Source organism: Rhinatrema bivittatum, chromosome 5 (assembly GCF_901001135.1).
Source record: "Rhinatrema bivittatum chromosome 5, aRhiBiv1.1, whole genome shotgun sequence".
In the NCBI taxonomy this organism is placed as follows: domain Eukaryota; kingdom Metazoa; phylum Chordata; class Amphibia; order Gymnophiona; family Rhinatrematidae; genus Rhinatrema; species Rhinatrema bivittatum.
Window position 1 is genome coordinate 383,649,454 of NC_042619.1, and position 17,455 is coordinate 383,666,908.

Sequence of the window (17,455 nt, forward strand, 5' to 3'; positions counted from 1 at the left end):
TTCTATCCCATGACTTTTTAGTTTTCTTAGAAGCCTCTCATTTGGGACTTTGTCAAACACCTTCTGAAAATCCAAATGCACCACATCTACCAGTTCACCTTTGTGCACATGTTTATTCACCCCTTCAAAAAAAAATTGTAAATTTGTGAAGCAAGACTTCCCTTGGGTAAATCCATGCTGGCTGTGTCCCATTAAACCAGGTCTATCTAAATGTTTTGTGATTTTATTCTTTATAACAGTTTCCACAATTTTTCCTGGCACTGAAGTCAGGCTCACGGGTCCATAGATTCCCAGATCACCCCTGTTACCCTTTTTAAATATCGGGGTTATATTGGCAAGCTTTCAATCTTCAGGTACAACGGATGATTTTAATGATAGGTTACAAATTAATTGAAATAAGTCTTCAATTTCATTTTTTTAAGTTCTTTCAGAACTCAGGGGTGTATATACCATCCAGTCCAGGTGATTTACTACTCTTCAGTTTGTCAGTCTGGCCTACTACATCTTCCAAGTTCATCGTGATTTGTTTCAGTTCATTTGAGTCATCACTCTTGAAAACTGTCTCCGGTTTGAAATAGAGGAGATTTGCCTGATGTGAGGGGAAAGCAGTAGACCAGTGTGTCCCAAATCTGTCCTAGCTAGTCAGGTTTTCCAGGTATCCACAATGAATATGCATGAACTAAATTTTTATGCAAAGGAGGCAGTGTTTGTAAATCTCTCATGTATTCATTTCGATAGTCTAAATAAAGTTACCATGTCATCCATATTAAATATATGGGTTATGTTTCTCATATCTGTTAAGGTTTACTCAGTTTTATATATTTACAATTTTTTTTTTTTAACAATGCTCCTAGTTGTGTTTTTGATTTCTTTTGAAGCACAAAGTCATGCAGTAGAGATGTAGAATTTTTCTTTTCTTTTTTCTTTTTTTCATTTTTATTCTGCTTTGTGTATTCTCTCCAAAAGAAATACAATGGGGGTAGGTGCAAATGAAAGTCAATATTCTGAATACTTCATTATGAATATATAGTAGATGATTGTGTAGCTAAAGATGTGCTTTTTTTTGTGTGCTTGGATACTAAGTTCTGTAAAATTGCTTTGCCCAGCTGCATTTAAAATTGTGAAGAGTTGGCTTGGCCCAGAAGCAGTAAACATGCTGAAGTTTACTAACAGGAATGATGTGCAGGACTTCATCAGTGTGGAATATTTACCACCACATATGGGAGGAACTGTAAGTACAATTAACTGTGAAAATGAGTTAGAATTTGAACTATATACATATGTACAGAAGTTACAGGTCACTTCATGTATCATTTTGTATCTCTAAAATGGTTGAAAGTGGCCATTTCCAGGTAACACAAATTTAAATTTCCTGTGCATTTTCTTATTCATTGTATAAATATCATTTTAAGTTTTCCTGGCACCCGTTCCCAAAAATGTAAAATCATCAAATCAAGTTGCTGAGTGTATGAAGCTTGAATCTTATGAATCCTAATTCTGAATTAGTACATACTAAATCTGTTTTATGCGTGATAAAGCCCTTAAGCAAGCACACTTTGGAATCTGTTTCTCTCAATCAGGATACAATCTTTGACTTAGCGGTACTAGTCTTTAAAGACATTTTAAAAATACACAGGTAAGGAGAATAAGAGAACTTAAAATAAATCAGTTTCAGAAATAACTGAATTAAAATGTGGGATTCACGACTTACTATGGGAATCTCTAGCACAAGGTTTCCCAAACCTGTCCTGGGGACCCCACTGGGTTTTCAGGATATCCACAATGAATGTGCATGTCATGGGGACTCACGAATCATTGAATTGTCTAAGAATTGAAAAGAGGAGCCTTCAAACAATAAAGTTATTTGCATTAATACCTTGACAAAGGCTTTGTCTCACTGAAGTGGACCTTAAGATGGTTACCATACTTTCTCATATTTAATAGGTGTAATACCAAACACCTCTTGAAGGCTACTGGAATTTTTCTGTGTTGTGTATAATACAGTGGCAGCTAATCAAATCACTGTGGCGAAAATCTCTCCTGAATCTTTCCAGTAAAATAAATACTCCAGAATTTTCTTTCTTCAGAAAATGTTTTTATGTACAGTGCCCTGGTTGGCCAGAAGCCAGCTTGGCTGTAACAGATGTATAGCACAGACATGTAGAAGCGCAGTTTCTCCTCTACATCCTTGTTACTTGGTTTTCGTGTTTTAATGGGAGACTTGGCTCATAATAAGCAGGGTCCCCAGTCTCCTATGATTTTTTGCAGCTCCTTCCCACATGATTCAAAGCATGTCACTTAGACCCTGGTAGCACAGCAAGGCCGCAGTCCCTGACACGAAGGGGTGAGTAAGGGGATTGTGTTGGCAGGGGGAATAAATCAGGGAGGTTGACAAAACTGAATGAGGAGTATAAATGGGGGACAGTGAGCGTATGGGGGAAGGGAAGTGAACCAGGGAGCATGAGGGGGATCACGGAGGAAGGGGATGTAATGAGGGGAGAAAGTAAAATGAGGAAAAGGGAGAATTCAAGGAGAAAATAAATGAGGGACAGTGAGCGAGAGGATCTTGGAACTGGGTGTAAGAGAGGGAGAATGAGGGATCATGGTGGTGAGGAGAATGAGTGAGAGAAGAAAGTGGCTGAGGGATTGTGGAGAGATGGGAGGGTGCTGCTGTGAAAGAGGGGAGGATATGGGAGAAAGTCAGGGTGGAGAGGGGGATCACTAGGTGCAAGTAGAGTGAGGATGTGAGTGAGAGGATGGCTGGTGTATTAGGGTGTGAGGGGATTAAAAGGCTTTGGAGAAGGGGGATAAGGGAAATAGAGGATGGGGGTGTGATTGGAGGGCTATGGCTTCCTTCCTTCTACAGCCCTATTCAATCTGCCAGCACCTGACTTCACTGGTTTGGATCCTGCCAGCTTTTTTCTCATTGAGAAGCCCTACTAGCTAGCCCTTCTGTTGCCACTGCGCCTACAAAAAAATAAATACAAAAATACACTACAGGTTAGATCCATCGGTTCAAAGGAAAAATAGAGCAGGCTGAAAGAAAGCTCTGCAAGCCAGGTCTGATTACAAGCCATAAGTTGGGAACCCATGCATTACACCTTCTGTTTATCTCTGTTGAGTTACGCTTATGCTACTTTTCCCCCAGCAACATTACATAAACTGGCAATTATGGGAACTCTTATTATGATAGAGAAGACATAGTAACAGAACACGCAATCAAAATGTTTTAGAACATTCTCAGGGACTAGATATGACTGTAGCCCGAGACTATTCGGAGCTAGATTTATTGATTATTCAGTGAAGGACTTTGTCCTTCACATATACTTTATTTTAGTTGTTTTTTATCTCTGTCTCTTTAGTTATTTTATTTATAATTTGTTAACCCTCTTACTTCATTTGGTGTTATGTGCATTGATCACCACACCATCTACTCCTACTTGGTATGCCATAGAGTATCTTTAACAGAGAAGCTCCTGAAAAAGAGGGCAACAAAGCAGTCATAGCACAGTAACAACACAAATGCTATTAATGTTTAAAAATCTTATCTACTGTATCATGATACACCCCTCACACCTTCCAGATAGTTCTTAAAGTATTGAGAAATTATACGAGCTCCCGAATATGCTGCACTTGCAGAGGCCACTTCTTCAGCCTCCTGCCTCTGCCAGCCAGGAAAGATGCAGCACACAATGAACACTGTATAACTATTTTCACCAGGATAATGCTAAGGAAGCTGCCAGCATGATCTACTGAGCAAAATTAGCCATTAATGATGCAGTGGGCTTAGTATTTACCACTCTTTGGAGGCAAAGGAGGAATAAAGGAAGGATGCTGGCAGTGAGGCCAGCATAACAGGAATAATCATTATTACCTATCGGCAAAGAAAGAAAGTGACACAGTATGACATGCTAGAAGATATGAAGACATCACTAGCACCATGAAGACTGTTATGGTTCCAGCACTTACCTAGAAGAACTCAGTCTCCTGGATCCAGAGCATACATGTCATAGAGGGGGCTGGACATTGTGGCAGGAACCTGGAAAGTTGGCATTCACATCTGTTGCCAGTAAGAAGCAATCGGAGCAGTCCTGGATGTTCAGACTCAGGTAATGGCTCCATTAGTTTTGTTAATATATCTATTAAGATTTGAGTCATCCAGTTTGCAACCGGAAAGAAGCTTATGGTAAATAGCTATGCAGAAAGGCATGTGAAAAAAAAATGGTATTCAAAGCTGGGGCAGAGGTTGTGTGGTAGGTCAAATAGAAACAAATTGTGTAATAATGAGCATATAAAGGAACATATTTGGTCTGCCCTTCTCTGAGTCACAATGTGTTGCCTCACTTCCCTAGGTATCAGCCTTGTTATCCCTTTTAGACAGGCAGAGTTTGTTCAGATGATGTCTGTCCCCTATAACTAGTCCTGTGCAGAATTGCCATTTTCTGCACAGAATTTGCAGAAAACAGCAGAGGAGAAGAAGGGGGGCAGATCCAAGATGGCCGCTCAGTAGGCTGGTTTGGTGTTTAAGCTCCTGCGGGTGATTAAGTTTTATAGTTCTTGCTGAAAGATTTTCCTTGATGGGGAGGAAACGAAAACCATGGGGAGAGCCTTACCCTACAGCCACCGTGTCAACACCTGTCTCCGGCCCAATGGATGCACATGTCGTCCGCAGAGACATGAGTGTGGGAATGCAGCCACTGGAGACCGGGGGAGGGGAAATGGAGCGCCCCTATCTCCCTGGCTCGATATCACCGTTAAGCCCCGCAGAAGGAACGCCACTGGGAAATCCTGCCAAAATGAGGAGAGCCCGTGAATCGGGGGAGATGCTGCCAGACCGAAGTGTTGAGGGGCAGAGCCCGGCAGGGACCGACGGGGCCTCGATTGAGTCAGAGAGCCCAGAAGTATCATCAGGGCAGCCCGAGATCAGAAGAGATTCATCCCTGGGAGATCTAGCTGGAGCCACCGGAGATCTACCTATAATTAAAATTCCTATAGTGGTAAGACCAAAAACTTTCTTGCTTGAAACTATCTGGGGAAACAATAATAGAGATGAGGTCTTCTATATTGCATCAAATAACACCTATAAATGATAAAATTAAAGCTTTGGAAGATCAGGTTAAAGTGCTGAGCATCACTGATACTGAGCTGGAGCAACAAATTTTGTTAAATAGAGAACAGATAAATACAGTTCAACAAGTCCAGTCAACGACAATAAAGGACAAGAAAAATCTAGCTATGAAAATGGAAAATCTTGAAAACTTAATCAAGAACAGAAATTTAAGATTTATAAATTTCCCTCAAATTCCTTTCAACTCGCCAAGAGACTTGTTTAAAAGATATCTGAGGGATGTATTACAAGTTGAAGAAAATGCTTTACCACCAGTAGCCAAGATTTTTTCCCTTCCAAAGCCAAGAATATCCACGGAACAAATGGAGGGAACAACAACTTTGGTACCAGTACAAGATCAACCTTTGAATATTTCTGCGATCCTAGAGTCTTCTGATAAAGAACTGGCAGTTCCAGCAATGCTAATAGTAACTCTAGCACTAGGCAAAGAATGGTTATTAAGACTGTGCTTAGACTCAGAAACGTTTCATTTTTAGGATGTAATGTCAGAGCATTCCCAGATGTATCACACGAGACCCAAAAAAGGAGGAAGGCTTTCCTCCTATTGAGGCCTCAAGTTTTGCTGATTGGGGCGGCCTTCTACCTTAGATTTCCATGTAAATGCATCGTAACATATGTCAATAATACTTACATATTTTTTTAGCCATCCCAACTGACACAATTTCTTATAGGGAAACCCCCAGTGACTCCAGTGGGAGCCAGTGAAAATGAATCAAGTTCCTTATAAAAGTGTTAGGTCTCTGTAATCTACTGAGAATTTCTTGAATATAAAAGGAAAAATTTGGTTTAGGTTGAGTATATCCAACCCTACAATTGTGGACTTTAATATCAGAGATAAATGAGGATTGTTTTTTGGGGGAAATTGTTGAGTAATTTCTGTTTACCTCTGTAATTCTTTCAAGATTTATCATGTAATTTTGTTAAAATGTATAAAAAGAAAAAAAAAATAAAACTGAGGAGACCCCGCCATGCTGAGAACGGAGTGTGCAAAGACAAAGGCACGCGTGTGCTGCGGGGAGTGCTCCACTCGAGGCAAAGATGAAGGCCCAGGCAGCTATTCGGGGCGAAGATGAAAGGCCCCGTGTGCCGCGAACGGAGTGTGCTCTGCTTGCGACGAAGGTGGAAGGCCCCGGTGAGAGAGAATGCGTGTGGTGTGTGGGAGGGGAGGGTGAGAGCAGGGAGAGGGGAGGGTGAGAGAGAACATGGGAGGTAAGGGGGGAGGATGCTTGTGGGTTTCAGAGAGAGGGAGCCTATATGAGGAGATTGTGAAGGAGTGTGTATGTGTGTGAGAGATTGGGAGCTGGTGTGTATGAAAAAGGGATTGTGTGTATGTGAGGGTGCTAGCCTGTGTGAAAGGATTGTGCAAATGTGAGAGGAAGCCTGTGTGAATGAATGTGTGAGAGAAAATCATAGGTAGCTTGTGTGAGGATGTATGTGTGAGAGAAAGGGAGCTTGTATGGGTGCGTATGCAAGAGAGAGGGCCCTGTATGAGGGGATGTGTGTGTGAGAGAGTGAAGGAGCCTGAATGAGGATGTGCATGTGTACTAGAGAGAGGGAGCGTGTGTGTGTGTGAGAGAGGGAGGAACAGAGAGGGAGCCTGTGTGAGGATCAGTACTGAGAACGGTGTCAAACTCTGGGACTGGCGATAGAATATAAGGGGTTGAGCCTACAGGTGGAGGGGGGAGATACTGGCAGGTGTAGGGGCCTGAGAGGGCAAAGTGGCCAGGGGAGTATGGAGAGCGAGTGGAAGGGACACTCTTACAGTGAATTTCTATGGAAATTCTGCTCAAAATATTTGATTCTGCATTTTTAAGTAATAACTTTTTTCTGTATTAATTTAAAATATAATTACTTAAAGACTAACAACAAGAAGATGTGCGGCATACAATATACTGGACAATAATAATGTAACAAACAAACAATTATTTTACATCTGCACACAGAGCATGTGCAAGGTATTTAGTATATAATTTACAGTGTTGTAAAAGCGACAGAGCCCCGACACGGCCGTGTTTCACTTCCAGCTGCGTCAGGGGGACCGAAGTTTGTCAAAATCTACAAATTGAAAATTCTATATATTACTGTACAGGTAGGCGTCCTACACATATCAGATTGTTTTATGATGTAGCTAGAAGGGACCAAAGCATGCAAAAGTAGTTTGTGGAACTCCAAAACAGGTGACAGAAATTGTCAAAACATCAATAAAAGGGAGGGGGTGGGGGGGGGGGAGGGGAAAGGGGGGGAGGGAAAGAAAAAGGAAACACTAAAACCGAGGTGCTATTGTTGGTATAATGAAAGAGCTCAAGGTCACTTACTGTGGGTTTTATGAGGTAGGTGATTTTAGATAATTGGAGAACCCGCTGAATCTGCTAAAAAGATAATGAAAAATAAAAAAAAAAATAATACAAATCTAAGACATGGCCACAAGGCGCAAAGCAAAGAAGAATATTGTACAATGTACCTGAAGGAACCCTAATGCATATCTACCATTTACAAGCCAATCAAAGATACCAAAGATATGAGGAGTAACTTTACCTTACGAGGTAGCTTGAAAAAGGAACTTAAGTTATTTGGGTTGGCTCAGAGCTCAAACTGCTGGAAACATCGCAGCTGGAGTAAGTGATAGTCTCCTGAAGATGTTTAAAACAGAGTCTAATGAAGTAAAAACAAAATCTAGTGAAGTGAAAAAACGAGGAATAAGGGAGTACCGTGAATCGGAAGGCATAGGTCGAGGAACAAGGAACAAATCCAGTGAACCGGCTTAATCTTTTTATAATAACAAATCTAATAAATTAAATGCAAGGCTTCCCAACAAAGTCAAAGAAGCCTCAGATATGGTAAATGAAGCCAAAGCCGGTAAAGATTGTAGCAGTAAAGGATACGATGGGGGGGGCTTACCGGAGGGGTTAGAAAGCTTCCGCAGACGTCGGGAGAATTGCAGAGGTGAAGAAATGAAAAATTTTTTCGTACTTGCCAAGTAGGCAGAACTTTTCTTCTGTAGTTTTCTACATCTATAAAATTCAAAATGCAAACGTGACAGCTAGAAACAGTTTATCAAAAAAAGTTTTACCAAAAAAATATATTGCTAGCGCATGTATCATGTGTGTGCAGGCACTCATCCGATATCGTGCGGGCTGAAGCGGTATATTATGTACTTCCAAAATGTATGAAGATGGGCCGGTCCGGCCTCCAAATAGCGAAAACAAACTAAGAATAAGATACAGTTATGTCAGCCGAACGTTATCGCTAGATCAACAAATTAATAAACTAGAAACCTGAAACCAAACCTACGATCCAAATGAATGTGCACTTCATTGTGATGTACTAGGAAGGGAAACCCTCAACATCAGCATTTAATTGGGCAGATACACTGTAAAAAGCACACAAAACAGCGGAAGAAGTCAGGTGGCTCAGATTGGCAGTGTCTGGAATTCAACCAGGTGAAGCTGTATGCCATAAAAAACAGGTATCTCTTTTGCAAGCGTAGCCGAGAGAAATTTTTCAACTTATGAATAAACCAGTTGAGAAGGAAAGGGGAAGTGGGGGGGAGGGAGTACCGGGGGAAAGGGGGGGGGGGTGTTTTGTCGGGGTCTAGCTGTGTAAACTGGACCAACTGTAACCTAAGTAAATCTTAAACTCAAAATACAGAATATAGAAAAAAAATGTGTTTATTATTGCTTGTTAATTAAAGATTCCGGGAGGACAGTATAGCATAAAACAAGTATCTTGTTTGGCAGTATCCAGATAATGGAGATTATTATAGGTTAACTGACTTCATAGATATGATGGGACGGAGGAATGGATGGGGAGGGAAGGGGGGGAAAGGGGAAAGGAGGGAGATGGGAAGGAGGGTGGGGAGGTATTGGGGGAGGGGGGAGGGGGGTGTTGTAAAACAGGAAATTAAAAACTTAAATCTAAGGAAGAGGATCAGGGGAGGACCAACTCCCAAACATCAATAGACTTAAGAAAGTGATGAAGTAGCTGGACTAAGTGGCAGAACTGAAAATTGGCTGAGCTAAAGCAATGCCTAATAAAATGCAGGCCACTCTAGTTCACGATTTAGACCCGATGGAGCCAATGAGTTAAGTTCGAATATCCATTTTTGTTCCTTACGTATTAATGCTAAAGACCAGTTGCCTCCATGGGATGGTTTGGGTAGCTGTTCCAGAACGAAAAAACATAAGTCAGTAATCAAATGATTCTGTACCTGCCAGTGGTCTACCAGAGGAGCTTCTAGGCGATTAGATTTCAAACATGAGCGATGCTCAATGATCCTTGCCCTAAGGGGGGCAGGTGGTTTTACCAATGTAAATTAAGGGGCATGGACACAGAATTGCATATATCACACCACTTGAGGCACAGGTGGTCGTACCATGAAGGATGTATTGTTTTACAGTTGATGGGTATATAAAGGTTTGAATGCTCCGAGAATGTGCACACACTGAGCAATGGTTACAGGGACTATGTCCTCTTATGGTATCTACAATGGCAGAAAGAGATGGTTTGTTTTCCGAGGTCACAAGATTGTCTTTCAAATTGCGTCCATGGGTGAAAGTAAACCGTGGGATTTCCTGAAAAATGGCATGTGGGGCCAGTGAGTGCCAATGAGCTTTTATAATATTAATAACCACGTGACTGTGTGTGGAGTAAGGCAGGACACACGTGAGTTGTGTAGATGGTTCCACATGACGGCGGGCAAATAAAAGTTCTCGATTAAAGTATAATGCCCTTTTGTAAGCTCGTTTGATGATGCGTCGTGGATATCCATGTTCCTGAAATCGTTGGACCATTGTGTTAGCTTGATGAATGTACTCCAGACGGGAGAAACATAGTCTTCGGAGGCGTAAAAACTGCCCAACTGGAATGTTGTCCCTTAGAGGTTGTGGATGGTGACTAGTATACTACAGTAGAGTATTACGATCAGTGGGTTTACAGAACCAAGAGGTAATAAAGGTATTATCTTTTAACACTGACTGTAATGTCTAAAAATGAGAGATATTTCCGGTGTAGACAAAACTCAAAGTGAAGGTGTGGATTGCATGAGTTAAGCCAGTCTAAGAAGAGGAAGAACTGTATATCGGTGATCTTATTTCTAGAGGAAAAAAATACAACATAGGAAACCTAGATTTGTGATAGTAAAGAGACACATTTCGCTTGAGCAACCATAAATTTGGTACCAACTTGCTCGCTTAATTGTAATATCAGCTGAATTTTCTTTGTTTCCAGTATATGGTGCATTTCCATTTTCATAGTTTCCCTGTTTGCTGCAAGGAAATTCATTGATATAGGTCTTAACACTTATAACAAGTTTTCAATATTTTATTTTTAACTCAACTCTATGGATCTTATCTTGAGATATTCTTACTTCTCTATATCTCTAAACATCTTCCTTCTTTATTATTGGGCTTTCAACTGAATACCTTAATTTAATCATTATGCTATGCTTTTGTCATTAATTTTTATTTTTCTGTAATTTTATTATTGCATTATTAAAATATTTGATTTATTTCTTTATGAAACATAATTTCCTGCACTCCTGTTCTAAGTGTATTTCACATAACCTTGTTATGTGAAATATAACAAGCATATTTCACATAACATAAGGTTATGTGAAATATATCAAGGTTATGTGAAATATATCAGCATATTTCACATAACCTTGTTATTTAACCATGTTATTTTCTCATTAACCCTCATGTTATTTTACTAACTGCTATTGTATGTTATTTATTGTCATTTTTATTGCCATTTTTCATTGATATTTATTGTTTATTAATTATTTATTAATTGTTATTGCATTTATTTTCATTTATTAATTATTTATTAATTGTTAGCATTGTTATATATATATATTTTTTTTTTCTGTTTCTTGGATTAACTATGTTCATTGTAAACCGCTAACTTGAAGCGATAGTTACTGTTCATTGTAAACCGGGGTGATATGTATATTATACAGGAACCTCCGGTATATAAATCCTTAAATAAATAAATAAGTGGAACTATTGGTTCAGTTTCTGTAAAACATGCTATACACAATTGTATGGTGATTTAGGCTTTATCCCAGAGAGATTACTACAAAAAATTTTTTTTTCTTTTTTATAGGATCCATTCAAGTACAGTTATCCTCCATTACCTGATGATGATTTTCAAACACCATTATACGAAAGTGGACCTATTGCTGGTGACGACGAAGCTGACAGCAAAGAAGATACTGAATCGGAAAGCAAAGATAGAGGGGATTCTGTTCTTTGTGATAGAGTGCACAAGTCAAAAAAGGTATTTGCTTAGTAATGGAATTATAGAAACTAAAAAAAATTCATACTTTTTACAAAATTCTGTTCCATGAAACAGCCCAACCATGGCCTCAGAATAAAATGTACAGTAACATATTCTAATTTTAAGTGATACTGTATTCTGTTTTCATTCCATTTCACAGAACTTACCCCCAAAATGATACATTCTAATTATGAAAATGACTAATTATTGCTATTGGCTGTTTCTCTGAATATACCGTAATTTTCTACATTTTAGTATAGTGTGGAAACTATTTTATGAACTTTTTTTAATAGTAAATCTAAAGGAATACTTCAGCATTGCATTTTAATATGGTAGTTACTTCTGTGTAGTTGGATGATAAGACAGTTCAGAAGGGAATGAAAAGCTGTCACTTGACGCTGGAAGCTATGGTCAGCTGCTATGATTGAATCTTGACTGGGCTCTATGGATATTTTAGCTACCTTGCACTAGTATTCTGATTGTTACTGAAATTATACATGTACTTGTACTTCACTTCTGAGAGTTATATTCTCAATGTGTTGGTCAACAATTTGGGCTCATGTGTATGCTGGAACTGCATTTCATCATGCATGTCACTTTTCTATAATGCAACTGGGTGCCATATCTGATGCTGGGTAACTGTATATTTGGTTAGTTTTTAAACATACGACATGTACAACAGTAACATTTACTTCAGTGGCATGGAGAACATTTTTAGGGTTCCCTTTGTAACTAACTCATTTAAAGTTTTTTGTTTTTTTTAATTTTCGTCCACTGTGTGCCTGATTTGCGAAGCATTTTCTTTTTTCCATTGACACAATGGGAGAAAATCCTTAATAAATCGGGCCCTATGTGATACATTTAAAATTAAGAAAAAGCTTCCATATATTCTTGAAAGTATATTATGGCTCTATACATTGGTAAGCATTTCAACACATCCAGCTTAATTTGTGTCATAGAAAACATTTTTGACTTAAACAATAAGAACAACAATTAATGCCATCATATATGATTTCAAAATAACTTCGAGTGAAAAATAAGGAAAAACTAACATGAACACATGAAATGTCACTATATTCTGTTCTTCCATTATAAAATGGCTTAGTGTTACTGTACAAGAAGCTAGAATAAGAACATAAGAAATTGCCATGCTGGGTCAGACCAAGGGTCCATCAAGCCCAGCATCCTGTTTCCAACAGAGGCCAAAACCAGGCCACAAGAACCTGGCAATTACCCAAACACCAAGAAGATCCCATGCTACTGATGCAATTTATAGTAGTGGCTGTTCCCTACGTAAACTTGATTAATAGCAGTTAATGGACTTCTCCTCCAAGAACTTATCCAAACCTTTTTTGAACCCAGCTACATTAATTGCACTAACCACATCCTCTGGCAACAAATTCCAGAGTTGAATTGTGCGTTGAGTGAAAAAGAAATTTCTCCAATTAGTCTTAAATGTGCTACTTGCTAACTTCATAGAATGATGGGTATTTGATTCTGTTCTCAAACTTGAGATAGTACTTGACTGCAAAGTTTAATTTCTGACATTTATGTAGCTTAACAGGAGTATGAGCTACCTAAAGAATGAGCAAACGAAGATTCGCAGGCTAGAACTAGCCCATCAGCATTTTTATGCAGGCCACCTACCTTATGGCAATCCTACCTCCGGGCTGTCCAGCCCATCAGTGCTGGAACTCAACTTCAGTGGCCTGATGTGCGCATCAAGTGGGCTTCTGATGATCATGTCAGCATATGCAGCAGTGGTGGCAGCCAGTGAAATTGTTATGAAGTTCGTAGCATGGGAGATGTTTCCTCATGCTCATTGATTAGATGCGGCCTAATGAGCACGAGGATAGATTTAAAGAAAACAGAATCCCTTCAGTTGTTAACAGCTGAGGGGAATCTGCCGCTTTTCCTTGAGTAATCCATCCTTGTACTCATTAGCCTGTGTCATTTCCTTTACAAAAAAAAAAAAAAAACTATTGATGGAAGATCAACAGCTAGTGAAAGGTTGATGATCATACTGTTGAGGCATTCTTTTGTAACACTTGACTACTTGAATAATGTATTTGCACTCATGTTTTTTTTTTTTTTAATTGCTATTGATGGCTAAAGACCTCTTTTGCTACTGCTTTGATCATCTCAATGTGCCTTGGGGTATTTTTTTACTACCATACTTGTTGATTTGCACATGCAGTATTTCAGTACATGTAGGTATATATGTCGCTGTTGGTGCTGTTTTTCATAATATTGATAGTTATGGTTAAAAAGCTTTACAGAGAGAGCATGTTGTCGTGAACCTGATGAATTGTGTTCACTAAAGGTCCAGATGCCACACCTCTGTTTTTTAAAGTTTTCTACCCTTTCAAAGAAGTTTTCTCTGCATTCAGGCAGATGGAGATAGAGTAAGAAGCTGATGTCACGGATATATAATCCTTCCCGGATATCAGCCCACCAGTATTTTCCATCTCCCGCAGATGGTGGGCATCCTGAGCAATTTCTGCTGCAAGCCACATAAGGGTAATAGCCAGAGCTTTCTGCAAGTCTGTGTCAGCGCTGCCTGGATGCTTGATTGATTCTGCTGATGCTGGTCCATCCCCTCGATCTGAGGGGACTGGGACTGAAGGAGACATGGCAAGGGTGTCCCCTTCTTCAGTTGATCCACTGGCTGAGTTGTCTTCAGGGTAGACTTGCTCTCAGGACACCAGGTTCTGGCCTTTGGGGCCTGGTATGGTGCCCTCCTCCTCCTGGGTGGAATTTTTCCAGGGGTTAGACCTTTCTTCAGGGGTGTCCTGAGTCGGGAATTCCTTCTAACTTGGGATCACATGCTCAAAGTTCCCCTGTCTGCCAACTCTGTGGAGCCGCACGTTCTGATGGTGTTCGAGTTGATGTGGATCAAGATGACACTGATGATGATTTGGGTTGCTCCTGTCCTGAGGAAGGAGAGATTCCCCCTGATTTAGAGCTACATAGAACTCCATTTCTTTCACTGAGATGTGTTGCTGGGTCTGATCTCTCAGACTCTGAAGGCCCTTGGAATGACTGGAATTGACTCTTCGGGGCTGCCAAAGAAGGACCCTATATTGGTCACCTTATGCAAGACTCCATGTTTCTTTCCCCTCCTGGATATTATTCAAGAGTTGATTGATCTTGAATGGAGTGCCCCAGAGATAACCTTTAAAGGGGTGCGCCTTGGTGGTTTTATACCCCTTGCATCCTCAGGCAGAGAGAAGTTGTGTTACTCAAAAGTGGATGCATTGATGTGTTCTGTCAATAAGGGAATGACCATCCCAGTGAAAGGAGAGGCAGCTCTGAAGGATGCTCAGCATAGAAGTATTGAGGCTATCCTTAAGCAAGCCTTTGAGACCCTGACAATGAATTTCCATATTGCTTCTTGTTGTGCCTTGGTGGGTCGAGCTATCTTGCGTCTTTCGCAAGACTCTTGCAGGGCCTTTTCAGTGATAGAACCAGGGGTTTCCTTCTTGGCTGAGGCGCGATGTGACCTGGGTCGCACAGCCACCAGAGGAGTTGCTTCCATAATAGTGGCTAGATGGCAGCTGTGGCTGCGTAATCCTTCGGCCGACTCTATTTCTAAGTCCGATCTTACCAAGTTGCCCTTCGAGGGTTCCCTTTTGTTTGGCAGTGAATTGAAAAGATGGTAAATAAATGGGGGGAAGCCCAGGTCCCTTGTTTGCAAAGGATTAGAAGCCAGCTTCTTGGCCCTTTCAAGCAAGTGGCCACTCGTGACTACAGGTGATTTTGTTCTTCTAGGGGGGCTTATTCTCGAAGATCCCATCCTTTCAGTAGGTCTCAGTCCTTTCGCCCCAGAAGGCCTTGGAAAGATACAGGCTCCAGGAGTGGAACCTCTCTATCTTCTCAGTGAAGATTTGCGGGATCACCTTTTGGTACAGGAGATAGATGAGCGCCTATCTCACTTTTATCACAGGTGGATCAGATCACATCGGATCAATGGATCCTCAGTGATTCAGGATGGGCATGCTCTAGAATTTCTTCACATTCCTCTAGATGACTTTGACATCTCCATGCAGCTCCCTTTAGAATATAGTAACAGTGAAAATTACACTGAAAAGACTCAGCCATGAAAGCTGTGATTACTATTCCTGAGCTCAGTGTTCCCTATTGGTTGGTAGCATGAGTGGTTGATTGTTGTTAATGTTGTTCAAGTATAATCAGTTTGTCCACAGTTTGACATTCTGGGTCGACATTACCAGTTTCAAGTCTTGCCTTTTGGGCTGGCCACCACAATCCAAGAGCTTCTCCAAGGCCATGGTAGTGATAGTGGTGGTGTTGCGTGAGGACAGCATTCTGGTGCATTCATATCTGGATGACTGATTGATTCAAGCAAAGAGCGTGGAAGAAAGTCTCTGGGCTTCTCACAAAGTAGCCTTCTTTCTACAGGAGCTAGGCTGGGCGGTGAACCTATCTAAGAGCAGCTTACAGCCATCTCAGATGTTGGACTATCTCGGTGTTTGCTTCAGTACAAAGCAGGGCAAGGTATTTCTGCTGGAGAGTCGGATTCCAAAGTTGATTGCTCAAGTTCATACCCTGTGCGCTGCTTGCCCTACCATGTGGTCTTATCTACAGGTCCTGGGTTTGGTGGTGGCCACATTGGAAGTAGTTCGCTGGGCAAGAGCTCATAGGGTATCTCTTAAATGCACATTGCTTTCCCGCTGGAGCCCACAGTCGCAGAACTACTCGATGAGACTTTTTTCCTGCTATTGGTGGTGAGTGCCCAGTTGCAGTGGTAGTTCAGGCAGATTATCTCAAGAATGGAGTTTCCTTGGAGACCCCAAATTGCTTAGTGCTCATAACAGATGCAGGACTTCCTGGTTGTGGGGGTTCACTGTCAGGAGTTGATGGTGCAAAGTCACTGGAATACTGAGGAGCGGCAGTACATCAACCGATTGAAAATTTGAGTGGTTCATCCTAGTGTGCTTGCAGTTCGCTGAGCATCTAGAGGCTTGGGCAGTCTGGATAATGTTAGACAATGCGATGACAGTAGCCTATGTCAGTCAGGATGGAACAAAGATTCAACAGGTGTCAGAGGAGATAAATGCGCTCATGATATGGGCAGAGTTAAATTTCTTAGGCATATCTGCCTATTGCCAGAAAGGACAGTGTCAGAGCCGACTTTCTCAGCAGGAGGAACTTGAATTCAGGAGAATGGGAGCTAGTGGATGAAGCCGTTCAGCTCACTGTGGGATGCTGGGGCTGTCCATTCCTAGACTTGCTGGCAACCTCTGACAGTACGAGAGTTCCACTGTTTTTCAGTCGCATGGGACCTGAGAGCGCTCTGTATCAATGTTCTCTTTCAGATCTGGCCTTGGGGCAGCCTGCTGTATGTCTTCCCACCCTGGCCTCTGATAGACAGGATTGCTTGCAAAATTGCAAGTCAAGCAGACACTGTCCTTTTTGGTGGGTCTGGATCGCCCCAGAGGCCATGGTATACCGCCTCAGAAGGATCTGTTACAGCAGGGACCCGTTCCTTGTATTCGTTTGAAGACTGGTAAGTTGATTAACCAGTCCCTCAGTTTAGTAAATTAGTTTATTCCTTTAGCTGAGCTCAGTGTTCCCTATTGGTTGGAAGCATGAGTGGTTGATTGTTAATAACGTTCAAGATAATCAGTTTGTCCACAGTTTGGCTTTTCCAGAGGATAATGGAGGACTGATGGGGCAGAATTATATATCCATGCGTCAGCTTCTTACTCTGTCTCCATCTGCTGACAGAGCTGCATAACTCACTGGTGGGGATTGGCCTGCCCTCATTAGAATAAAGGAAATTATCGGGTAAGTAGTAATTTCTTCTTTCCTCATTCTTGAAACTTCCTCGGCTAATTTTGGTGGCTATTCAGTCTATACTGGCCACTTGGCTTGTTCCTGACAAACCGACCAGGGACCAATGGAAACTGTGGCTACATAAGCTGTTGGTATATGAATATATGACAGCAAAACATAAATCAAAAAAGCACAAGGAGCAATTTGCAAATATGTGGAATGCTTACTTATTGTCACTCAAGTGAGGCAAGGAAT

General features: G+C 41.0%; 1 protein-coding gene across 3 annotated transcripts in view; it reads left to right on the plus strand.

The window, feature by feature from the left end:
• Positions 1-17,455, plus strand: part of MOSPD2 (motile sperm domain containing 2) — a 140,428-nt gene that overhangs the window by 64,260 nt on the left and 58,713 nt on the right. For all 3 annotated transcript variants that reach the window (XM_029604876.1, XM_029604877.1, XM_029604878.1), the window contains exons 8-9: positions 1,107-1,231; positions 11,231-11,404. In XM_029604876.1, coding sequence (XP_029460736.1) covers positions 1,107-1,231; positions 11,231-11,404 — 299 coding nt within the window. The remainder of the gene's footprint in view (positions 1-1,106; positions 1,232-11,230; positions 11,405-17,455) is intronic.